General features: G+C 39.1%; 1 protein-coding gene across 1 annotated transcript in view; it reads right to left on the bottom strand.

Moving 5' to 3' along the window:
- RIPOR2 (RHO family interacting cell polarization regulator 2) overlaps positions 1-26,707 on the bottom strand; it is a 215,268-nt gene that overhangs the window by 113,255 nt on the left and 75,306 nt on the right. Inside the window, exons 2-9 of the mRNA XM_063451670.1 lie at positions 23,722-23,848; positions 20,920-21,075; positions 18,057-18,135; positions 16,579-16,602; positions 7,756-7,809; positions 4,685-4,834; positions 2,583-2,646; positions 1,170-1,213 (exon numbers count right to left, since the gene is read on the bottom strand). Of these exons, the coding sequence (XP_063307740.1) occupies positions 1,170-1,213; positions 2,583-2,646; positions 4,685-4,834; positions 7,756-7,809; positions 16,579-16,602; positions 18,057-18,135; positions 20,920-21,075; positions 23,722-23,848 (698 nt within the window). The remainder of the gene's footprint in view (positions 1-1,169; positions 1,214-2,582; positions 2,647-4,684; positions 4,835-7,755; positions 7,810-16,578; positions 16,603-18,056; positions 18,136-20,919; positions 21,076-23,721; positions 23,849-26,707) is intronic.

Below are 26,707 nucleotides of genomic sequence, written 5' to 3'. Positions count from 1 at the left end.
ACGAGTAAATATCTGGGACCTCACACGTCCGTAGCTAATAGTCCTGTATCACGTAGACCCACTCCAAACTCACTTCACGCTAACGCTGAAACGCACTGAATGACATGGATCCACAGCTCATGCCTGACAATTACGTTGTACTAAACAAACCTATGTTATTCACATCCTGGGATATTCGCGCACCACGGGCTTTGCCAAGAGAAGCAACGACCGTAGATTAGTACACTAGTGACAAGGACTGTAGGACGTCCTCCCGCGGAAATTCGTAGCCAAACTATGGAAACCAACCCGCGTCGACCTTACATGAGGGCGACCCTTACCTCAATAATGTATCCCTATACGACCGGACTCTTACCTTACAGTGACGCTACGCAACAACACCCGCCAACGCAACATGTTAGGTTTACTTAGTGAGAACATGACTGACCCATAACTTAGAACCCGGCGGGAGTCTGAACTCACCTTTCTTATACCTGCCTTGACACCATACCCAACTGCCCGTGGAATACAGTGCTTGGTGACTCTTATGTTTCTATGTTGGGAACGGTTTACCCCGTATGCCACCAATGTTTGTCTACTGCATATAATCCTGTTGATCGAAACTTTTAATTTGATACATACATGTTATTCGGTATAAGGCTACCGTCTCGCACTATATAATACCCACGCTGTAAACATTATGCTGGATAGCTAACCTTACCATGCCCGGAGACCCGCGGGTCTCTATTGAAAAGTATGCAGAATTCTACTTGTTTCACTGTCTTAACTTTACTTACAGAGAACAGAAACCTGCGAGTTTCTTACTGTTTACCAGTTGAATGCCTTTCTCCACATGAAAATATCTCAATAAAAAGATTTACAAAAAAAAAAAGAAGGGAAAATAAAATAAAAATATATGAAACATAACATTTGAGATAAATGGTGGCTTGCCCTTAGGGATACTCAGAAATGTTTGGTGACGTAGTCTTGTATGCACTAGTTGCCCCACTATAAGGCACCAAAAAGTAATTTTGGATTGCTACTATCATTTGAATTGATACATACACCTCTCTCTCACACCTCTCTCTCAAATTATCAAGAAATATAAGTGGATGCAGACTGCTCAAAAACTCCAAAGCCTGATAAACAGACAACACACTGAACCTTTGCAGTGGGGGAAAGATACCTACCTCATACTGATCTCCCGGACAAAGTCTTGCAAAACCAGCTAGACCTATGGATGAGAAAAATAAATTAACATACAAAGAAAAATGTTCACTTATAGAGATGCAAAATTAGGTTACATTAATACTGCAGTTATTTTTTTTTTCAATTTCTAAAGCATTGTAATGGCAAGCAATGTAATGGTTGTTCACTCAACATCTGTGAATTTTTTTCGAATTCTATATTTATAGGATAGGATTCGGATGCAAAAGCACTGAAGCATCCTAATGTCACGCCCTGCCTCCACCCATGGTCAGCTGGTGGGGGGGCTTTTAAAATCTAAGGAGAGGAATGTAGCATCCCCCGCACCGCTCACAGGCAATAGGTGGAGACTCCAATTATAATATTAAGGGGGTGGACCTAGTATACTTCCCCTGGCTGCCACCTATGAGCATAGGGTGGGAACTTTAAATATGTATACAGTAAGAAGGTGGATATGTCATTGTCTACCCCCCAATAAGCGGCATGCAAAGCAATGACTGCCCAGTTGCCAGTTTTAAGCATTTAGTAGATTTCCTGCAGTCAGGAAGTTGTGGCATAGGGAGGATTTAAACCTCCCTTATAGTAATATAGGGGTATTATTGACACTCTCCATAGGGTTATTTGTTTATAATAATTTAATGTGGCGGCTGACAACCAAGTGCTGGCCAGCCACCACATATTTAACTATTGTAGAAAGGAGGGTTATTTAATTACTTGCCCGTAGTGCTGCCAGTGGTCGAATAGTTTTGATTTTTTTTTTTTTTTGCCTGGATTTTAAGCATTTGGTCCTGATTTCAGCTGTCTGGCAGTGTTCAATCCAGCTGAATTTCAGAACAGATTCAGGATCTATTTGTGGTCTGCATTGCAAAATCTGGATGTTGATAATTAGCGTAACTAGTGATTAACCCCATTAGGGTATTATAAACTTTGAGTGCACTTTATAGGATTCAGTATATAGCAGTAGGAATGCCAGATTTTTACTGTAACATAGAATGTAACAAACAAAATGTGCTAATAGCTTAAGTTAATAAACTGTACCCTAGGTGGCAGCAAATAACCACAAACACCTATTCAACATGTAAGGACCAATCTGCTTTCTACAGATCACTAACACTAAAACTGCAGTTTGCTCTCATGGAAATAGAGAGAGTCCAGTGTAGAAACACAACATATTTCTATCAATGGTCTCGGTCTCATAAGGGAGCATGCTGTCCTTGCAAATCTGACATTGACGTAAATCCATAGTTCCAAATGTCACTCCAGAATTCCTCTGCTTGAACCTGTATTCATGTTTTTTTTTATTTTTTTATTTACGCATTCTTCTTATAACCCAGCACATAGTATGGAGGGTTGCTTTCACACTCGATCTCTTATAGATTTGTATTCTTTAGAATTACCTTTCATTTTGATGTAAAATTCTCCTAAGAGGTTCTCCATCTCTGCTTCAACACTGCACATATTCTGAAAATGTTGTAAAAATAGAATTATACAATTGTCAGGTGCAAAAATTAACCACTAAAGTTTATAATACTTCTTCCACGACACGTTCCACAAATTAAGGGGCTCTTGCTTAGACCACTTGAGTCAATATTCTTGCAACCCTTGAATAACTTAAAGGAAAACAAACTAGTTTTCCTGGCACTATATGGTCTTTAGGTGTGTGTCCCCCCTCAGGGTCCCACTCCCGCCGGGCTCTAGGGGGAGGAAGGGGTTAATCCCTTACCTTTCCCCGGCGCCGTGCTCCCTTGGCGTTGGGGGACTCTCCTCCCTCTTCGACCGAATGCGCATGCGTAATGCTTTCCTATGGACGCTGGCGTCTTCTCACTGTGAAAATCACAGTGAGAAGCGTGGAAGCACCTCTAGCGGCTGTCAATGAGACAGCCATTAGAGGCTGGATTAACCCATATTTAAACATAGCAGTTTCTCTGAAACTGCTATGTTTACAGCAGGCAGGGTCAAGCCTAGATGGACCTGGCACCCAGACCACTTCATTGAGCTGAAGTGGTCTGGGTGCCTATAGCGGTTCTTTAATTACACTGCTGTTTTTGTTTGTTCTGTTCCAATTTAATGCACTCTGTTATATGTTGCTGACTGAATATATATTATATATATATATGCATGCGAGTGCGCTGGATTTTTTATTTTGTATATTTGGCTCTAGCAGCACCCTATAATATGCATGATCAGGTGAGTGTAGCCCTCTTGGTTTTTATTTATATATTTGGGGGTCCAGGCCACTTTAGCTGGAAGGCTATTCCATGCATCCACTACCCTCTCAGTAAAGTAATACTTCCTGATATTATTTTTAAACCTTTGCCCCTCTAATTTAAGACTATGTCCTCTTGTTGTGGTAGTTTTTCTTCTTTTACATATTGTCTCCTCCTTTATTGTGTTTATTCCCTTTATGTATTTAAATGTTTTTATCAAATCCCCCCTTTCCTCCGAGCTATGCATGTTAAGATCCTTTAACCTTTCCTGGTTTTATCCTGCAATCCATGAACCAGTTTAGTAGCCCTTCTCTGAACTCTCTCTAAAGTATCAATATCTTTCTGGAGATGCAGTCTCCAGTACTGCGTACAATGCTCCAAGTGAGGTCTCACCAGTGTTCTGTACAATGGCATAAGCACTTCCCTCTTTCTGCTGCCAATACCTCTCCCTATTCAACCGAGCATTCTGCTAGCATTTCCTGCTGCTCTATTACATTGTCTGCCTAGCTTTAAGTCATCAGAAATAATCACTCCGAAATACCGTTCCTCAGATTTTGAGGTTAGGACTCAAATATTCTGTACTCTGCCCTTGGGTTCTTACGTCCAAGATGCATTATCTTGCACTTATCCACATTAAATGTCAGTTGCCACAACTCTGACCATTTTTCTAGTTTACCTAAATCATTTGCCATTTGGCTTATCCCTCCTGGAACATCAACCCTCTTACATATCTTTGTATCATCAGCAAAAAGACATACCTTACCATCAAGACCTTCTGCAATATCACTAATAAAAATATTAAAGAGAATGGGTCCAAGTACAGATCCCTGAGGTACCCCAATGGTGACAAGCCCAGGGAGACGTTTTTAAATAAAACTTACAATCGCTAAGATTTGAAATAATTGTTTAGTGAATAAGCGAGTGCGCTGGATTTGGTATATTTTGGCCCCAGCAGCACCCTATAATGTATGCATGTTCAGGTTAGTGCAGCCCTCTTGGTTTCATATATATATAAATAAAATACAATTATTTATTAGTCAGCAAGATATCTATATATGTGTGTGTATATGTGTAGAACTATGCATTTATGTATGTATATTCTAGGAATGAGTAAAAATAGAGTGTTGCTTGTGCACAATAATTCAAATACGTAATAGCTTAGTAAAATTATACTTTGGGGATCAATAATTCGAGAGGATCACAAACATACAAGAGCCAAATCTTACTTTTTAAAAAAAATGCAGGAAGTCCTGCAGAATTCATAGAAGAAAATACAAAATGGATTGAAATACCTCTGTATACTCCTTGAAACTTTTATTGATCTCTGACAAACTCTCCCGAGCTGCTTTACTGGAAGGGGACGCAGCAAATGCTTGCTTCATTTTACACGCTCCCTCTCGTAGGCGCCTCTGGATGCAGTACGCCTCATAAAGCTCATCTACCTACAATTGCAGTCAGGAATTGAGCAAAATTAATATTGTTGATTTACAGGGTAAAAAAAAACAAACATCAGAGAATGCATGTAAATAGAAAAAAATACAACAATTATTAACAGAGAATAATGAAATACCAAGATTATTATTATTATTATTATGATTTATATAGCGCCAACAGATTCCGTAGCGCTTTACAATATTATTAGAGGGGGGATTTGACTATAAATAGGACAGTTACAAGAAAGGGTTGAAGAGGACCCTGCTCAAACGAGCTTACAGTCTATAGGAGGTGGGGTATAAAACAGAGAGGTCTGGAGAGGAGAGCTATCTGGGAGTCATCAGCATACATGTGGTATTTGAATCCAAAAGAGGTAATAAGCTTGCCAAGAGAGGCAGTGTAAAGAGAAAATAGAAGGGACTCCAACTGGGACAGGACGAACGGTGGAGGGATCATTAGAAAAGGAGACACTGAATGAGCGTTTGGAGAGATAGGAGGAAAACCATGAGAGGACAGAGTCACAGAGACCGAGTGATTGAAGAGTTTGGAGAAGGAGAACATGATCAACAGTGTCAAAAGCAGCGGAGAGGTCAAGAAGAATTAGTATGGAGTAGTGACCTTTGGACTTCGCTGTGATAAGGTCATTAGTGACTTTGATAAGGGCAGTCTCAGTAGAGTGGAGGGGGCGGAAGCAGGACTGAAGAGGGTCGAGGAGAGAGTAGGAGTTGAGGAAGCAGGCCAGATGGGTGAAGACTAGTCTTTCAAGAAGCTTTGAAGAAAGAGGGAGCAGGGATATAGGACGATAGTTAGAAGGGGAGGATGGGTCGAGACATGGTTTTTTAAAGATGGGTACTACAGTAGCATGTTTCAGGACAGTAGGAACAGTGCCAGTAGAAAGAGAAAGGTTCTTCCCACAGCAGCGGAGAGGTCAAGAAGAATTAGTATGGAGTAGTGACCTTTGGACTTAGCTGTGATAAGGTCATTAGTGACTTTGATAAGGGCAGTCTCAGTAGAGTGGAGGGGGCGGAAGCAGGACTGAAGAGGGTCGAGGAGAGAGTAGGAGTTGAGGAAGCAGGCCAGATGGGTGAAGACTAGTCTTTCAAGAAGCTTTGAAGAAAGAGGGAGCAGGGATATAGGACGATAGTTAGAAGGGGAGGATGGGTCGAGACATGTTTTTTTAAAGATGGGTACTACAGTAGCATGTTTCAGGACAGCAGGAACAGAGCCAGTAGAAAGAGAAAGGTTCTTCCCACATGCATTGAAAATAACATGTAACTTTGATAACAACTGAGACATGTTTTAGTTGAATCTAGTAACGTACATACTTGCTGTAATGTCTGATGCTCTTGGTGGCTACACACATTAAAAGTCTTACTAAAGACAACTAAGCAGGCTGCTGACCATACAATTGTAGTATAAACAATTGGGGTTGTGTCTACTAAAAGTATCAAGTGAAACCAATAGGAAAAAACACCCAATATGGAGTCCAGAGCTAACATAAGCAAATATACCAAAATAATAAAAAATAGAACAAAAAAATGTAAAGAGGGAATAGATAAAAAAAAATGGATTCTATATTAGGAGTCCAACAAAATGATCATAAGAATGTTGGGAACAACAATACAATCATTCAACACACCGATATATGCAACCAATTATTATTGCCCACGCGGTTACAATGCCGAAATAGTAACAGTAATATGGTTACAATGCAATACATTCTCAATTAAATTCTACAATTAAAATTGCTAATTGTTTATTTTTTTATTTTATGGTTGGAGTAAGTAAATGTTGTAAGCGACCAACATGCTGAATTAGAATATATATTATAGCATCAAGAAATGTTTTAATAAAATTAATCAGATGCCACATTCACAAAAACATTTCTTAATGAATTTGCCAACGTTATATCAATCAATTTATCCCAGCTGGTGTCACACACACAAATTTTGAGTTTCATGCATCAACCACATATAGCTGGTTCAAGATAAGTCATCTTCAAACAGGAAGCAGGGCTCAAAACAGTAAGTGTAACAGGTGGGATCACATAGCCATGTGTGAGATATGAACTATATTCATTAGCATTGATGGGACATTTGGAAATTACATTCTGGAATTTATTAGAAACATACAAAACTACCAATACAAGTCAGTTTGAATGCGATTACAAGGCTGCAATGGGAAAAGCAGAAAGGAAATTAATGGTGCCTCGTATACATTTACTTGCTTGTAAACCCCACAATCGCATAATGCACATTAGCTTGTGTCATGGAACACTCAAAGCCCCATAACCAATACCTTGCCTATTCAAATACAAAGGGATATAACTCCCCCCTCATTATGTTTGATGTATGAGTGGTTATAGTGACGCCGGTGTCCCCCCATGTAAGTTGACAAACCCTTTCAGAATGGTTTGAATTTATACCTGGGTGCCACCGGACTCCACAATAACCTCTTCTCTAGCTGTTAGCTCTCGAAGCAACACAGTGCTGTACTTAGCATGTTGCTGTAGTTATGCTATTACCATCCTAAATTTAAATTTCACTTTGAATTCTTACTTTAATGAATAACCCTGTTAGAGCTCTCTGCGTGGAGTGTCATTTTCATCCATGCTCCAGGTTATTTTTCTATGGTAACTAAAGATGAATTTATTAAATAAATAATGTAAATTGCAACTACATAATTCCCTTTACAAGAATTATATGGCATTGAATTAAACTTAAGCTATTACACAATAATAACAAAACCAAAATTACTTGTTATTCTAACCCAACACATTATTTCTTATTGGGGTGGTAGTGTTCCAATATAATAAACAAACACTGCAGTGAACACAGTACATAAAATTATAAAAGTATAGCAGAAATCATTGAACAAACCACAGACTGTTCTGAAATTCTATCCAGTAGGCGTTTTATATGCTTATTACCTTACTGATGTGAAACTCCAGTCTTCGGATATATCTTTCAATTGTCTTGATTTGCTGGGAAATAAAAAAATTGAGAAGTAAAGGACTATATTATTACACCAAAAACACATACATTAACCACTAAAACATTTATGTAAAAGTAAGGTTCTACATTAACATTTTTATAGTTATATAAAACATTATACAGTGGGACCTCGGTTTACGAATTTAATGCGTTCTCCGGGACGTTTCTTATTGCGAAAAATTTGTAAACCAAATGCGGTTTCCCATAGGAATGCATTGAAAACCAATTAATCCGTTCTGGAGGTCAGAAAAAAAGGTCAAAATGAGCTGGCATGGAAACCAACCCACAATGCAAAACACAAAATATGCATGCAAACGACGAAGGTCAGCCTTTCCACAGCTTGAGAAATGCACCAAAAAGTCCCAAAACAACTGCAAACTATTTCCAGAATGGAAATATTGATGCAAAAGCCGCTCAAACACCTCCACATTCGAAGCAACGTGCTACCCGTAGGCTCCGGCATGCAGGGGGCGGTGCTATAAACCTCCCCGGTGCAATGCATCCTGGGGAAAATTGCTTTGCATTGCAAATAATTTTGTAAACCGAGGCATTATTTTCAATGGATTTTCATTTGTAAACCGAAAATTATGTTAACCGAGGCGTTTGTAAACAGAGGTCCCATTGTATATAGTTTTTTTTTTATTCATTATATATAGATAATGTAAAATAAAATAAATTAAAAATACATTTCCTTACTTAAATGTTTTTTCAGGAAGTGGCTAAAAACACACCAGAAAAATTATAGTCTTTTTTTTTTTTAAAACTTTATTTTTGTCGTGACTGAAAGTACGGTAGTGAGGTTGTGGCTTGTGCAAAAGCCGGAAAGGTTTTATATAACAATACATTGATACAGAAAGCCAAAATAAACATATTAGGTAACGCCTGTTAGTGTGTTGAACATAACTGTGCTTTTAAACAGTAACATAGTATAACAAAAGGTAATCTTGTGAACTAAAACTTTGCGAGAGTTCTCTACCCTATCTCAGTGTCCTTGAGTGTCAGGAATGGAGTTTCTGCGTCTCTTGCCTGCTTAGTTGCGGCTTCGATTGGTTTCGTGTTACGGTGTCTGTGTACCGTTAGTGAGGTGGTATAGTGCTGTTGGGGCCTCATTACTTGTCGAACCAGGATGTCGTCTGGCCCTCCCCCTTAATACCGGTGGCAGATTGTGTACCTTCAGTCTGGAAGCACGTGGCCTCCCAAACCTGTTCAGTTCTGTTTCTAGGGTTAATTGTCGAATTGTTCCCACAAGTCCCAAACTTTTTGAAAAGTGTTGGTGGTGTTTCTGACCTGTGCAGTCAGCCTGTCCATGAGAGGATTATCACGTAGTTTGACGACTACCAGCGCTGTCGGGGGAACGTCAGGATTGGCCCAGTGTTGGGCCAGGGCTCTGCGTGCGTTCCAGTCCCTTGAAGACTGCTGCTCTAATACCCGGGGGGGGTGGAGAAATTGTCGGTTTCTTAGTATTGGGGTCATTGGTGACAGGGATCCACTTAAAGCATATTTTGGGTGCCATCTTGTCCCATATGTGGATTGAATTCAGTATGGCTGGGCAGGTAGTCCGTAGGAGGGCTCTATATGTAGAATTGGGGGATGTCTGCCACGGTTAATAGTGTCTATTTCTACCCACTGTCATTTGTCCGGTGGGGAGTGCCAGTGGATAATTTGCTAAATAGTAGTGATATAGCTTTGGCAGTCCCAGTCCCCCCTGTTTTTAGGTAGGTATAGGAGGTGTCGGGACAATTGTGGAAGTTTTTCTGCCAGATGAAGGTGTCTATGGCTTTTTGTATGTTGGCTAAATCTCCTCGGGTAACGCTTACTGGCAGAGCTTGGAAGAGAAACAGCAGTATGGGCAGGACGTTCATTTTTATGGTGTGTAACCGGCCTAACCAAGAGATGGGTTTGTCCGCCCATTTCTTCAGGTCCTCTGAAATTGTGCGGAACAGTGGAGTGTAGTTGAAGGAGAATAGTCGGGCGGGGTCTGCGGTCAGTTGAGAACAAAGAGTAGTGGGGACAGTGGGCATTCCTGTCGCGTGCCATTGGTAAAGGGGAATAGTGTTCCTGGGGCCCCTGTGATCATTCTTTGAGCTCTCAAATCTGTGTATAGGGCTCTGGTTGCAGTTATGAAGGCAGCTGGGAACTGAAGATGTTGGAACAGTCGAAAAAGGAATTGCCATTGTACGCAATCGAATGCCTTCTCTGCGTTTAGAGACAGAGCCAGACAAGGCATCTTGGCGTTTGTTAGGAACCACACCATGTCCACCCACCTTTTGGTGTTCTCATACAGTTGTCTGCCTGGTATGAATCCCACCTGATCTACGTGGCCCAGTCTAGGTAGTAATGGTGTCACCCTGTGCGCTAGTATCTTAGCAAAACGTTTGAGGTCAGATTTGATTAGCGAAATTGGTCGGAAGATCGAGGCGAGTATGGTGTCTGTTGGGTTTGGGTAGGAGAATAAGGTTTGCCATAGCCATGTCTTTGTCTGGTGTGTGTCCCTGCAGGAAGTGTTTGCATAATTTAGCGATATGTGGGGAGAGTTCCTCCCAAAATTTTTGTAATAGCAGATATCGTACCTGTTGGGGCCTGGTGCCTTGTTGCCTTTAAGGGCAGAGATGGCTATTTCCACCTCATCTTGTGTGATGGGTGCCCTGAGGGTCTCGGTCTCTTCCCCTGTTACCGTCTGTAAGCCCAGTCCTGTGAGGAATGTGTCTATCTGCGTTCTGTATTCTGCATTGTGGTCAGTGTGCTGTGGGGAATGGTTATATAATGATGTTTAGTAGTTTGTGAAGACCTCTGAAATGGCTTTCGGAGTGGTTGCCAATTCCTAGGCAGTGTTCCTAATCTTGGTGATTGGCTTAGTCTCCTGCCTAGGCTGGAGGGACTCCATTTTATTGGCCTTCTAGTAGTAAAGTAATTTGGACCAAAGAATTGATCATGCCACGTCTTCTAGTGCAAGTTCTTTAATGGAGTGTCTCAATACTATCAGTTTGGTTAACCTAGAGTTGGTAGGGTTGGATTTAGGTTGTTTTAGTTTTTTAAGCGCTAGTTGCAGTTCCAGCAGTAGTTTAGTTTTGTGTTTTTTGTGTGTGGCAGCTCTGATAAAGTGGCCCCGGAGGACAGCCTTGTGAGCTGCCCAAATTGTACTCGGGTTTGTGTCCCAGTTTGTGTTGAGGTTGAAGTAGTCAGAAATGGCTTGTTATGTGGCTGCGGCTATTGGTTCATCTTTGAGTAAACTGGTCTTTAACCACCAGTGCCAGTTGGACTAAAGTTCAGTTTATGTAGGGTGATTGCCATGTCTGCATGGTCTGACCATGTGATTGTGTTGATTTCTGTGTGTAGGGTTTTAGTTCTTCCGCTCTTGTTCAGTAGTAGGTGGTCAATGCATGAGTATGTATCATGGCGAGTGGAGGAAAATGTGTAGTCCTTTGTATCGGGGTGTTGTAGTCTCCATGCGTCAAGTAAGGAACCGGTCTCCTGTGCAATATCCACTTTTTTTTACTTAAGTTCCCTTAAGAGCAATTTTCGTTTGTTGGGTGTAATAAGCACTCTTACATTAAAAGATAGTATTTTGAGTGCCATATTGTTGTGATGTGGTTGTGTAGAGGTCTGCGGGCCTCAAGGCTTCGCGAGTCTGGTCTGAGTGTGGGAGTTTAGGTCGCGTGTCTATGTGAGGAGGGTACGTTTCTGTGCGCTGTTGCTTGGTGTCTCAGTCAGGTGTAGTTATGATGGGTAGTTGTGTTCTAGTAAACAAGAAAATTATGTATATACAAAGAATTAAAAAAAAACTTTTGTGGTCTTGTCTAACTCGTTGGCAGAGCAGACGGGGCCCGCCCCATAGGGTGTGTAAGTGGTACCCTGTCAGGGAAAGCTTGTCACCGCCCCGGTCCACTGTGAGTCAACGTGTAAACCTCACAACTTTGTGTTATTGGTCCGTCGGGACCCCAGTATCTCTGCCCCCCCCCGGGTTTGGGGTGACTCTGGGGGCTCCCATGGCGTTCCAATCAAGGTGCGGTCAGTCCTTGTGTCGTGGGCGTCCCCTGAGTGCCATGCATGTGCCTTCGTTCCTGCCTTCGCATTAGTAATGTCAACTCTGCCCAACTTTAGTTGGCATGCTTTGGTTTAGAGCAGTGGTCCTCAAATTCCGGCCCCTCAGATGTTTCTGAACTACAACTCCCATGATTCTTTTAATTACATAGATAGCCAGAGAATCATGGGAGTTGTAGTTCAGCAACATCTGGGGTGCCTGAGTTTGAGGACCCCTGGTTTAGAGCATCAGCTGACACGCTCAGCCAGTGCATTGCATTTAAATGGGGACAATATTGGTATATCCAATAAGAAGAGGAGCTCTAACTTTAGATAGACCAGTAAAGGAGGACAGACCAGACGTGCTCAGGAGACCGTCAGTGTCAAGTTGTTCAAAAATGGTTTGGTTACTAACCATTGGACAGCAAAACAACCACTACCATTTTAATGTTCTGTACTTCAAATATTGTCCAGTTAACAAAATGTAATGCAAAAAAGTGTACAATTTCACACTTTATATTGTGACAGAGCATAATATTTCAACACAATACAATGCATGTGTGGCTTTATAGAAAAATCAGGAAGGATTTATTTCACAAGATTTTTGTTTCCGAGAAGGAAGTGTTGAAATTAGACCCACAGTCACCAGCAACATTAAAAACCCGTCAAAATAGTATATTGACAAAAAAGTAATAAGTACTTTCTTTCCCAGTGTTTCATTAATACATGTCCTACACAATAATTCTTACATTCCATCAGCTCTTCTTTTAGCCCAAGCAACCACATCAGGCTCAGATGTCCAATATAACAATTTAAACAGTAACTTAAAGTTCGAAAGAGAGAAAATGTGCCTAGGTACTAGTAGTCACGTTTAAAGGTAAAAAAAACAAAAGAATATTTTTTTAAATACATAATTGTTCCCTATAATTTTAAAAGCATCCTTAAAAAGGAACATTAAGCACCAATACAATGTTATTGTATTATGAAGCAGATTTGTAATAGTTATATCTCTCACCCTTGCAGTTTCACAGCTTAATTCCATGCCATTTATGAGTAAAATCACTAAGTTTATGGAGCCCTAGTCACACTTTTCCTGGCTTAGAACCCCGCAGTCTCTATAAACTTCCTAAAAAGGTAACTTTCGTTTTAGCTTAGAATTTCCAATCCCTTGCTCTGTTAATAGCCTTTCCTGCATGATTAAAACAGAATAGAGTAGGAGATCAGACTTCTAAAGTAAACACATTGTGCTGTAAGCAGTGTCGGAACTACCCCGGTCGCAGGTGCATAGCTTTCCAGGGGGCCTGGCCACCCTGTGGACCCCTCCGACCGTGGTGCCCACCATCATGTGTGGAGGCCCAGGGCGGCAGGATATAACTGCAGGGGCCGCACGTTAAGGGGCCCATGCTGTTAGGGCCACCCATGGGCTATGGATTTCCAGGGGGCCTGGTCAGCACTGTGGCGCTTTAACAGCAGGACCGGGCCCCCTTTGATGAGGTCAGATGGTGGGAGAAAGTGACAGCCCCGGTCACTTCCTCCCATCAACCACCAGGAGTCGTGCAGGAGGAAGCAGAGGAGGGAATCAGAGTGGAAACTCTGACTGCCATCAGACTGAGCCACCACTGGACCCAGGGAAATCACCCTCCTGCATCTAAAAGGTAGGAAACTGGAGGGTGACTGAAATATTTTGTATACGTGGGTGCTTGTGTGTGTATGAATGTTTCTCTGTATGTCTGTGTTTGTGTATGTATGTCTGTACGTAGGTCTGTGTGTCAGTATGTGTGTCTGTTTGTTTATATGTATGTGTCTGTATATGTGTGTCCGCATGTGTGTGGGGGGGGAAACGTATGGGAGGGAGGCCCAAGGCAAGTTTCGCACCGGGGCCCCGTGGTTTATAGTTACGACTCTGGCTGTAAGATGGGATTTGAAAATTAAACTTTTTTCATGGAGGCTGGGTGAGCTACAACCAGGAGAGATGTGGCTAGAGCTACATATATGACAGATAATTGAGAAGCAATTGTTTCGATCTATAATATATAACAAATCAGGGATCAAGTCCGGGGGAATAAAGTCTTTGGGAACTCACCCAAGATCCACCGCCCCCCCACCCAAAAATAATAATATACACTCGTATGCATATATAAACGCGTGCACGCACGCACACACACACACACAAACACACACACACACACACACAAATAATTATTATTGTTTTTTTAAATTTAAAAATGTCCACCCAGTCTCCCTACCTGGAGAGCTGGCGTGGACCTGTCCCTGGGGTCCAGTGGGGCTTCAGTGCGGCAGGCGGCTGTCTCCCTGTCAGACACAGCGAGGGAGCAGTGTTCTCTTTGCTTTGCTCCCTCTCGCCGCGCGGGCTGTCTACTGATGCCGGAAGCCGGAATATGACGTCATATTCCGGCTCCCGGCATCAGCAAATGGTGTGCGATGGAGCAGAGCATAGAGAACACAGCTCCCTCGCCGCGTTTGACAGGAACCATGACAGGAGGCACACGGGGGGCATCATTTAAAAAAAGTGCATGAACACCGTTCCCACGTGTTCCTGCAGGACTCGAGCCCTGTAACCAATGTAGTATAAACTACTTTATTACTTTTCTTATGTATAGCAGGCAAGGTGAAAATATCCAGATGCTTAAACCAAAGTTCTTTTTCAGTTCCAAAGTTCTTTTTTCAATCAAAAATACCCATAGAAAGGCAAACAGACATGGGCAGAGGAGAAAAAAAAGGCTTTGCTAAGGTATTGAGATCCGGCACAAGGAAGAAAGGATAATATAAATAAAGGCAAGTGGCAAAGGAGGGAGTATCATTAAGATACAGAAGACCTAATTAAAGAAATACCAAGCTTTAATCTAAAGTTGTTTTGGTGCGCAGTGTCCCTTTAAATGAAAGAGTAGCACCGAATGAACACTCTGTATAAGCTTTGTCTTGATGTCCTCTACGGCTTCCTTCCATGCCATTATATTTCTGTTCTACATCTCACCATCTCTACTGCAGAGTACATTTCCTCCAATGTCGTTGTGCTCCATTTCATACCCCCAGTCATTACTTTATAGAAACATAGAATGTGACGGCAGATAAGAACCATTCGGCCCATCTAGTCTGCCCAGTTTTCTAAATACTTTCATTAGTCCCTGGCCTTATCTTATAGATAGGATAGCCTTATGCCTATCCCACGCTTGCTTTAACTCCTTTACTGTGTTAACCTCTACCACTTCAGCTGGAAGGCTATTCCATGCATCCACTACCCTCTCAGTAAAGTAATATTTCCTGATATTATTTTTAAACCTTTGTCCCTCTAATTTAAGACAATGTCCTCTTGTTGTGGTAGTTTTTCTTCTTTTAAATATAGTCTCCTCCTTTACTGTGTTGATTCCCTTTATGTATTTAAATGTTTCTATCATATCCCCCCGTCTCTTCTTTCCTCCAAGCTATACATGTTAAGATCCTTTAACCTTTCCTGGTAAGTTTTATCCTGCAATCCATGAACCAGTTTAGTAGCCCTTCTTTGAACTCTCTCTAAGGTATCAATATCCTTCTGAAGATAGGGTCTCCAGTACTGTGTACAGTACTCCAAGTGAGGTCTCACCAGTGAATAATTTATAGAATAACAATGCAAAGGGCGACTATCTCACATAAAAATTTGAAAAGTAGGAGTCTCTTGGGGGCAGCACATTGCAAGTATTTTAACAGTCCATGACCAAGGACATCAGCTTTCCAATTCTGTTCAATCCAATAGTACAAGCAGGCAAGAACGGGAGGTCAATAGGAACAATGAAAAAACTTAGATGCATTGTGTAGAACTTGAAACTCCATAGGGCAGCATCAGAAAACAAAGAGGATGCAAATTTAGATTGTCTATGTCAGCTATAAACTATATCTAGGACCTATGTCTTGATGATGCTTAACACTATGTGATATGGTGTTTCTTACAAAATGATTAGGAATGTTTTGAGAAAATGTTACTGCAAAATAAATAGCTCAGTTATTTCCAAACTCATGTAAAAAATATTGTTTAGACAGCATATCTCTCCGGATTCTCTGTTTCACATGGGTAAAACATCTGACATATGTTGGCGGTTGTGTGGCCAACATGTAACTTATTTCCACATGTAGTGGACATGCCCAACGGAGGCAGCATCTTGGTTTGGCACTTTGGTTCCACCAATTAGGTGGGTTAAAGACAAAATCCCAAAATCTCATGGATCATTCAACTGCATTGGTTAATAATGCTTTCCCATAGTTTGAAAAGATATGGACACCACCCAGAGACTATGCTTCCTCATTGTAGTCTGGACGTACTGTATTGCAGCAGAGTCAGCACCGCCATGGGTTTTTCACGTTCTTGTTGACCCCCACCCTCCCATTAATCATTTTGTTATCTTTTAAAATCTCACAATTTTAACATCTGGCATTGTGTATATACATCTGTATTGTTTCTGAATTGCTTGTTTTCAGAAATAAAGAACTGAAAAAAAAATATCAAAAATATTTAGCTAAACAAAAAGAAAATATATAAAAGTAAATAAGAACGAGGAGGCAATAATTGCATCCGGCTGAAACGTATTAAAATGACCTTTTGTGGGAAATTTGAGACAAAATAATTTTGTTTAGATCTGTAAATGATGTTCACCATATTATTAAAGCAACAAATAGATGGAATTAAGCATCTGATGCTTGTTCACTTTACAAAAGGTGGGGATTTTATAATTCCAGTAGCACCTTACCTTATCAAGATCATATAGAACTCCCTGCAAAATAAGAAAATACGTTTTTTAAAATTGGCTGAGAATTTTTCATTATACAATTACACAAATGCAAATTAAATAAACTTAAAGAAATATCATGCAACAAACTTAGTCGTTAAACAGGTGTATATTATAGAAAGTACAAATTATCTACAGTTACTATAAAATGCAGAAAAGGGGAGATCTTGATTTTACACATATTAAAGGACAACGGTCACCTCCCAAAAAAATTTTTTAATATACTATTGCTTTCATCAACACACATATACCTACCATTAGTAAAGGACAGAATCCTACCACCATACTCATGCCCTTGGATCGGACAGTGTTTGAATGCCCACAGTTAGTGTCTAAGGTCCTTCCTGATCCAGTACAGAGAGTAAATCAAGGAAGACCAGATAGACCAAGTGTCAGTTTTCAAACACGGGCTGGCCAAAGGTAAGTGTGTATATGGTCAAACATTCTTGTCATATACTAAAGATAGGAAAGTGTTTTTCAAATTAAAAAAAATTTTAATACATTTTTTTTACATATAGGTTTCATTTAAAAAAAATATTTCCTTTCAAAACTTGATGAAAGAATGATATAAAAAAATTAATAAAAAATAAATTGTTTTGAGGAGACCGTTGTCCTGTAGCACTGTCTTGATAATGCCCAGAAGGACGAAACATGTTGACAGATATACAATAGGCACTTTTATTCTTCCAAAGACATACAGGAACATTTTGAAAGAATTACTGCCACAGATCGGCTATTTTAATACTTAACTACTGCACTCAGAACTTTTTAATATTATTGATATATTGTTGCTGGAACCTGTGAGGGACTTTAATGCCCAGGATTTGTCTTATAATCGCAGCACCTTAGAAGCTCTAACTACGTATATACCTGTAAGTTTCAATTACACAAATGCAAATAAAAGACTCGGCCTGGGATAAACGGTTCTACAGAGGATCTACCTACTGGTTCCGGTACTAGCATTTGGAGCACTACCAGCAGAGTGACTCTTAATTTGCTGAAGGGCTTGCTGCTTATTACAGAGTGTTTTCTATATTGTAATTTCCATTTGTTTATTTAGTTTTGCTTTGTTTGTAATTTATGGCAGTTTTAATCCACTCATGTTCTGTGGGGTGTTTATGCATTTGTTGTAATAAAATGTTTAATTATTTCTATCTGAAAATATTGTTAGCGCTAGGTTGATTTAAGTTTTCCCAATCTATTACCTCATTACGTTTTAGCAGCTTTTCCAACAACATCTTCAGGTTTGTTTTTTTAAATCTTTCTCTTATATCCATTTTTAGATTATTTTTATTTGTCCTTTAACACAATATATGACAAAATATGTCTACATTTCAAAAGAAGCATACTAGACAGGTCAAATCAGCTAGCCAACACATTTTGGTATCATGTACAATCATATCGCATGAATGTTATTGGGTAGAGTGGGAAGTCCTTACCAGTCTGGAGTTTCTCCTCATGTCTTTTAACTGAGTAGTCAGCTTATCTAACTCTGTCTGGTGAACCTCCAGATACTCACTATCAATAGAAATAAAACAATACAGACAGGTATGACTATGCAGAGTCCACAATTATGAACAATGGCTTATTATTCCAAATAGACTTTTTTTTTTTTTTTTTAAATACAATGTTTTAGGAAAAAAAACAAAAACAAAAAAAAACCACCCCACAACATGTATCTTCACAACCCAAGCCCACATATCCATATTCAATTCTGGACTCTCCCCTCCACAACTCTTCATTTGTGAGCACTACTCTTGCTTGTGCTTTTAGCAGGTCTGTAACATATAGTTGTCTAATGTCCAAAATTATAAAATACATTCTGTCCATAAGGTTTTTGTATCATTGAATATTTTGCACCTTTATACAGTGCAGTGATGCACATGCAAAATTAAGAAAACGGAGTGCCTGTTGCCACAAAATTGGGACAACATTGGATTAACCCCTTAAGGACCAAACTTCTGGAATAAAAGGGAATCATGACATGTCACACATGTCATGTGTCCTTAAGGGGTTAAAGGTGAGGTTTTTTTTTCCCAAGTTTTTCACCACGAGGAACTCAATCTAATATGGGAAAGGAATACGAACGTTATGAATAAAAATATGTATTCATAATATTATACAGTTTTCCTTTAACCCCTTAATGACACTGCGTCAGAAGCTTGTTTTTACCCTTAAGGACACAAGCATTTTTTTGTTTGTGTTCAACTGCAATTTGCACCTCTCTCATTTATTGTACCAACACATATTATATACCGTTTTATAGACAACAAAAAAGGACTTTAATTTGATTTCACATATAAATTCTCATTTATAACAAAGAAAAAAAAAATAATTATATATATATATATATATATATATATATGATTTTTTTCCTAGTTTTGGCAATAACATTTGCCTAATATATCCAGCATACGAAAAGTAATTTAAAATCAATTAATTTATGTGTCTTGATTTACAGAGTACATACTATGTGTAGAATTTCAGTTTATTTTGAAAGTTACAGGTCACAATCTACAAGGACTAAATTAAAATGTCACTTGTAAAGCAATTTTAGAAGTTGGTATGTTTGTCTTGGTAGTTTATACTTTTGTGTGGCAATTTTGTTTTCTGTGATGGGTATTATATTTATATAAAGTAGACATCAGAGGCTCTTTACCCAAGTTTATTTTGACACTTTTTACATAGCCATTTCACCACCAATCTCTGCTAAATATAGGGAGTAAAATTGCGTGTTTTTTTTTCTCTATTTTGGTATATACACATAACAAGGTTATTGTAATGTGTATTCCGTAAAGCTGGTTAGTGCTATTCCTGTACAGAAACCCATATTGTGTTCAGCTACATCTTCTGAGTACAACAATACCTCCATTGTATGCCTTTACAGGAAGTGTTTGGGAAGGCTGTGCAAGTCACATGCAGAGAGGTGTGACTAGGGTGCATAAACAAAGTGATTTAACTCCTAAATGGCAGAGAGCAAGCAGTTAGACTGCAGGGGCATGATCTATACACCAAAACAGCTTCATTAAGCTAAAGTTGTTTTAGTGACTATAGTGTCTCTTTAAATTATAGGGATATGTGAACATAATAGAAAGAAAAAAAAAAAAAAACATGGTTAGAGACAATTCCCTTTTAATAAAATATACCAGCTATTTCTCAATAAACTTTTTATCCCCAATGCAGAGAATGCTCACATGTGTTAGACACACTTTTAAAGGGACACTATAGGCATCAAAACAAGCTTATCTTAATGAAACCTTTTTAGTGTATAAATCATAAGCAGTCTCACGGCTCAATTCTCTGCCATTTAGGAGTTAAATCACATTAATTTCTGTTTATGAAGCAGTAGCCACATCTTCCCTGGCTGTGACTCACACAGCCTACAAAAGGCTTTAATGTCATTCAGATGTTAACTTGCTTTAGAATTTGTTATCTCCTGCTCTGTAAATTTAACTTTAAAGGACCACTATAGGCACCCAGACCACTTCAGCTTAATGAAGTGGTCTGGATGCCAGGTCCAGCTAGGCTTAACCCTTTTTGCTGTAAACAAAGCAGTTTCAGAGAAACTGCTATGTTTACACTAGGGTTAATCCAGCCTCTAGTGGCTGTCTCATTGACAGCCGCTAGAGGCGCTTCCGCGCTTCTCACTGTGATTTTCACAGTGAGAAGACGCCAGCGTCCATAGGAAAGCATTGAGAATGCTTTCCTATGGACTGGCTGAATGCGCGCGTGGCTCTTGCGGCATGGGAGTTGGACCCTGAGGGTGGGGGCACCCTCAGGGCACTATAGTGCCAGGAAAAATAGTATGTTTTCCTGGCACTATAGTGGTCCTTTAATCACACACAGGAGGCTCAGGCAGCAGGGTCTAGGAGGCTATTAACAGAGCAGGAGATAAGAAATTCTAAATTAAACAGAATGTGCCGTCAAGGAAGTTTAAACCTTAGATCTCTTGGCATAGAAAGTTTTTAGGAAGGCTGTGCAAGTTACATGCATGAAGATGTGACTAGGGCTGTATAAACAAAGTGATTTAATTCCCAAATGACAGAAGATTGAGCAGGGAGACTACAGGGGCATGCATGATCTATATATCAAAACTGCTTCATTAAGCTAAAAATATATTTTGGTGTCTATAGTGTCCCTTTAATGAAACATTAGATTCATAAAATTGTTAACTTTTGACGAATATAAACATGTCAGATGAGGGGAACTAGTGAAAACAAGGGAGTTTGAGATCATTAGAACAGAAGAAAACACATGGCAAAAGATCACGTAGGACTACATTCAAGCAATGGTAACACTTACTCAAGCCCAGTCTTCAGGGATCGATACACTTCTTCTACTCGTTCTGGTTGAGGCTCTTTGGAAGAGCTATTGTTTTTATGGGTCAAATTGTGCATTTTTTTTTGCTTTGCTTGAGGCTTTTTAGGTGCTGAAGAGTTTCCAAGGAAAGAATTACATCTGCAGAAATAACAAGAGAAGTATAGAAATACAAATCAATCCTCACGTCGATTCTAAAAAGAACAAATCAATTAATGACCGAGTACACTGACAGGGTAATATGGTACTCCATATCCTCTATAAAAGTCCGGTCAAGTATAGAACACATTTTGCATGTTTTTTTCTTTCCATCGCGTCAAAATCTATTTAAATACTGAAATGATACCTTCCCTAACATTTTTATAGGGTGTGTTCCACTGACAGGATAAGCTCTCAGTACCCAAGGGCATGTTTTCCAGTACACAGAATGGAAGTATTTAAGCTGAATAAGTGGCTAAAACAATTAGCATATATGCCAATTGTATTTTATTTAATTTTTTTTTTTAAAGACAGAATTAGGCCTTCCTTTTTTTTCTGCTTTACCAGTTGTTGATTTTAGCAGGGAGGGTTCAGGGCTAGCACCAAGAATGCTTGAAATCCACTTGTACATTTAAAGTCTAATTTTAATCAGCACAACATATGTTGTATCTTCAACTCCATGTAATGATTCAGAAATTCAAACACTTCAAACCAGTCAAGAATTCAGAACAGAGTAAGAATTAAGAACAGCTGTCTTACATGCTCATTATAAAACTAAAACAAACATAATATCTCTCTCTAATATATATATATATATATATATATATATATATATATATATATATATATATATATATATATATATATATATATATATCTCAAACTGGTAAATTAAAGAAAAACAAAAAAACTAAACATTCACCTTTATTCCAAGACTAGGACAGTCTCTAATGAGAAGATTGTCATAGAGGAGCATTGAGATATGTGGTATGTATAGCAAGCTGCAACTGAAACTAGCGCTTCCTCTATGAGAAGCATTCATTTCCGCTGTGAACTATCGTTCAGAGTGAGTGAGGCCTGGTAACCTTCCTGAATGTCTGCTTGACAGCCTGCAAGTGTTGCGAAAGGGATATAGTGCCGCAGTAGTTATCCTGATCAGATTTTTCCTTTAACATTTTCAAAGGAAATCAGGTGTAGAATATTTTTCTGAACCACAAATCCAAAATCACAGGTAAATAGTAATTATTCACAAAGTTATGTAAAGTGGTTCATAATAGTTTCAGGATTTAAACTGGCCAGATATTTAGAGTAGAACAAGTCATTCGAGGTTACACTAATGTATCAATTATTTACGGTACTGCTGGTGCTTTAATTTAATTTGCCTGGCCTGTGGACAATAATTACATAGTAAGGGCAATCCTCCAGGAGTTAAATGGCTATCCAATGGGCTTAATATAGTAAACATATATATTTGAAATTGTGGTCGCTTACCCAATGCATCTACCTAGTCGCCGGGCAAATATGAAAAACACTGCAGCCACAGGATCTAGAGCTAAAAGACCTTTGACACTCACTGTGATGCACACATCACAATGCATCACATAGGACTAGAAGTAAGGACTGTTCGGTCCGAAACAAGGTTCCATAGGTCTTTTCTCAGAGTATCAATAATAACCAGACATTTCTTCTTTGCTCAATCCTCCATGAGACCAAGATGCTGGTCCACATTCAACATGTGGATGTCTGAACAGTTCCTATACTCCTCTAGCCAGTGAAAGGAACGCTGGCTAGAGAGTACCTGGAACAACCAGTGCCCACGGCCTGTGGTTGCTGTGCTGGAGAGCAGGAGGATCGCCTGTATGTCATCTCAAACTCAATTAATTAACTCAATTCATTTTTCGACATAGACGTTTATACCAAAGAATTGGTGGAAGAAAACTCCTATTTTTAAATAAAATTTTCTCTCAAGCTATACATTTGCTAGCAATTCTCTACTCAAAATAGTAACTGTTTTGGTACACACACACACACACACACACACACTTTATGCTCATTCTAAAACTAGCCAAAATTTGCATCCATATGCACCCTACACCTCTCTTGCTTTGTAAAAGAAAAAAAAGAAAAATAAATTACCCCACCTTCCAAAAAAGAAAAACAACAAAATAAACTTTTTTTTCTGGAAAAGCTCTCAAACGATCTATAAATGGATCACCTAAATTGTTAAATATGATAAAATGGTATAGGACTGTGACATGTATATATGTATGCATGCATCTATGTGTGTCAGTATGTGTTTAGCAGCATGTGTACTTAATTGGACAACGGTATATGTGTGTGCATGTATCGTGTGTGGTTCGTTGTGTGGGTAGCAGCGTGTGTGTGTATTCAGTGTGGGCAGATATATAAAAATGGCAGGTACTCAGACACACACTGCTAATATATTAAGAAGGCCCAGTCCTCTCCCCTCTCCCTCCGAGAGATCGTCATGTTCAGTCTGAGGGGGTCGGGAACACGCACACATCATGCTCCATCAAATGGAGTACAGCGATCCCAGAGTCCAGCAGCCTCTGTTCTGTTCCAGTTGGCAAACAGCGGCATATCTATCACCTGGCAGAACCCTCTTTACAATACACACAAACAAATACAAAATGTATTTCTCTAGTGTACAGTGCTGCAGAATTTGCTGACACTATATAAATGCCAGTAATAATAAGACACAAAAAAAAAAAAACACACGCTACCCTGCACGCTCATATTTATTAGCAGTAAGTGCGTATTCCGCCTCTAACGTAGGAAACATTTTACCTTGATCTTCTTTCCGGAATCCCACTGAAGCCTGCAAATGACTGACTTCTAAGAATCCCATTTGGCCCTCCTGGAGGAAAAGCCTGCGAGCCAACAGACATGATTTCTGGGGTTCTGAAACGTAGCCCTGTAAGACAAGATTAGAAAACTGCTTTAGTGCAGGCTTCCTTTGTGTAGGTATACAATGGCACATTGAGCCACAGAAGGCTTCTTTATGTTCTTGTGGCTGATAAGTGGATCTAATGGTAAAGATTCTAAATAGCAGTGATGTATTCAGTCGTCCGGGACTAAAAGGAAAAATGTGAACGTCTATTTTTTTTCTTAAGGTTTGTTAAATTGTGCCTTTGTTTGTAAGTCTTAACGAGGTCATCTGTGAAACAGATCCTTACTGTAGCAGTCTCAGAAAGCATCCTCTCAACACAGACGTAGGTTTACAGTTTAACAATCAGAAACAATCTTTAATGTTACAATAATAAAGATTTCAACAGGTCTACCTGCATGTATTTAGCAAAATACTAAAGTATTTAAAAAGAGGAACCAATGGAAATGACATGTTGACTTACTATGAGAGATTAGGATTAAGTCTTGAAAACATCGCAAAACAGTCACAATTTCTAGCTTGAAATATTTATTACGGCTGCAATTGTTTTATCAGATTCTCAGTATAATATTATCCTAACATTTTATATAGATCTTCCCTTTACAGGTATTTGTCTGGAGTTGTGTGTGTGTGTGTGTATATATTATATATATATATATATATATATATATATATATATATATATATATCGTATATATCTATATCATAATACAATATATTTAGCAGTGTACACAAACTTCCTTAAAATATGCATCTGCATTTAATTGAAAAATATTTTTCACGGTTTAAGACAGCACATAGAATTAAACAAAAGAAAAATATGTATACAATGTATAAAAAAAAAAAAAAAAAGGAAACCCAAAAAGGAACCCTTCATTGACTGTAGTGAAGAACAGCTGAAAAACTCTGCAGTCTCTCCACCTCCTCAGTAATTAATCGGTTAAACATGGAACACTGCATCATCAAGAAATCAAAGGAAACCATTTCAAGAAAAAAAAAAAGTAAAAAATGTTTTAAGTGTTTGTCTCAATGATTGCTTCTTTTCTGTATGAAATTGTGTGTGCCAAATGAAAAGGTTTCCATGGTAGCAACTGTTACACCATGTTAACCAGACCCTGTGAGAACCAACTCATTTTATATTCAGATTTGAAGAATAAAAAGATACGCAGATTAACAAATCCTGGAACCTTGCTGAACCTGCCCTGAAGATTAGTTCCCACTTAAATGTTTTAGTTTTGAGAAAAAATTCCCTCAAGTAGAAATTTGCTCAGTTAATGTAAATGTATTGCTAGTACTTTGTGAAATGAATATTATAATAAAGAGGTTTTGTCAAAACACTGAGGTGGATTTTTCCAAGTGCAACACCACTGAATGGAAGTTCTAGAACGTGTGCATATGTTAAAATTAGTTCTGTGACAAATTCATATTGCTGGGAGGGGATCCATTCTCTCTACAAATTCTGCATCCCCTGTACAGGGGTAATTGCATTCAGTAATGCTGATCATTTTAAATGATTTCTGTATCCAGTCTCAACATATGGATTGGTATGTACAGATTCAATATCAGAGTTGAGGGGGGGGGGGGGGGGAGGGGAGAATGTGCAATGGGGGGTGGGGAGGAAAGGGAGGATTAATGTTCTTTCAATGCGTATTCCGACAAGAAAATAGTTCTCGTCTCTCACAATATTGTTAAATACTGCCTTAAAGAAATAAATATCCATTTGCGCTATAAAACTGAATTGATCCTACACTTGGGTTGTTCTTTTCTGTTACAGGTCACTCAGATTGGGCAGGAGAGTTACAGAATGAAGTGCTCATTGTATTGCATGAGAAGGTGGTCAGAAAGGCTGTCAATCGGAAATATTACATCTACCCAGATTGTCTTCCGCGGAGAAGATAACTAGATTCACATGGAATATAGTGCATTTTGTTTAAGATTTCTTTCTTTGTATTGTTGTAGTACTAAAGCACATTCTGTTTCTTTCTAATCTTCATCCCTTCACATGCTGCATCTTAATTACAGTCTCACTATGGCTTCCACTTCTGCCTCTTGATTGTGGGTACTTATCCCAACACTGCTAAGCTTGGTTTCCATAGATACTCAACATCTTAAACCACACACTGCAGTCACAGAACAATTTATGGACTTTCTAAATTTATAAGGGGTGTTTGTGTGCAAATTTGTAGTGTATTAAATTAAATTAAATGCATATCCAGAATACAGGCATTTGACGTTTTATATGTTTTTTTTTTTTTTTTTTTAAAAGACTTGGGAATCGGTCAGGACTTTGTCCTGAACATAATAAATATTTATGCCAACAACTGGCTTGGGGGCATCCTGTTGTGAGAGAAATATATGCCAGTGACTAAACTAAGGTTTCAGACAGGGATCTAAAAGTCTCTATATGATGTACACCATGAAGGCATACATTAGGTTTACATAGTTGCCACGGGAACTGGATATAATAATCACTTTTGCAGATTAGTTCTGAAAGGCATGTTTCCTAAACTTGCATCTCAACTTGACCAACTTGAGCGAAGGATGTTAAGGCACAGTTGAGGCAGAAATGTGTTCATCTTTCAGCAATAAATATGCTTTAAAGCGGCACTGTCACACTAATACATTTTTCTCAATCACTTTCTCTTCTCTTACTCCCCCACCCCAAATCTCTTTCTCTGCCTTTTTCCTACAAATACCTCAATGCTGTAAAGCTGCTCCCCAGACTCTCAGCTGCAATATCACTGTCTCAGTACTTTGCAAATTCCCCAGACTGTGACAGGGCCGCTTTATATCCATCTTGTTTTATTAAAGCAGCACCGTCATTCCCGCTCCAAAATGAGCATTTCATAAAGATTCAGTGTTGGAATTTCACCAAAATTCCAATCC

Source organism: Pelobates fuscus, chromosome 4 (assembly GCF_036172605.1).
Source record: "Pelobates fuscus isolate aPelFus1 chromosome 4, aPelFus1.pri, whole genome shotgun sequence".
Taxonomy (NCBI): Eukaryota; Metazoa; Chordata; class Amphibia; order Anura; family Pelobatidae; genus Pelobates; species Pelobates fuscus.
This window is presented reverse-complemented; position numbering and strand designations above follow the sequence as displayed.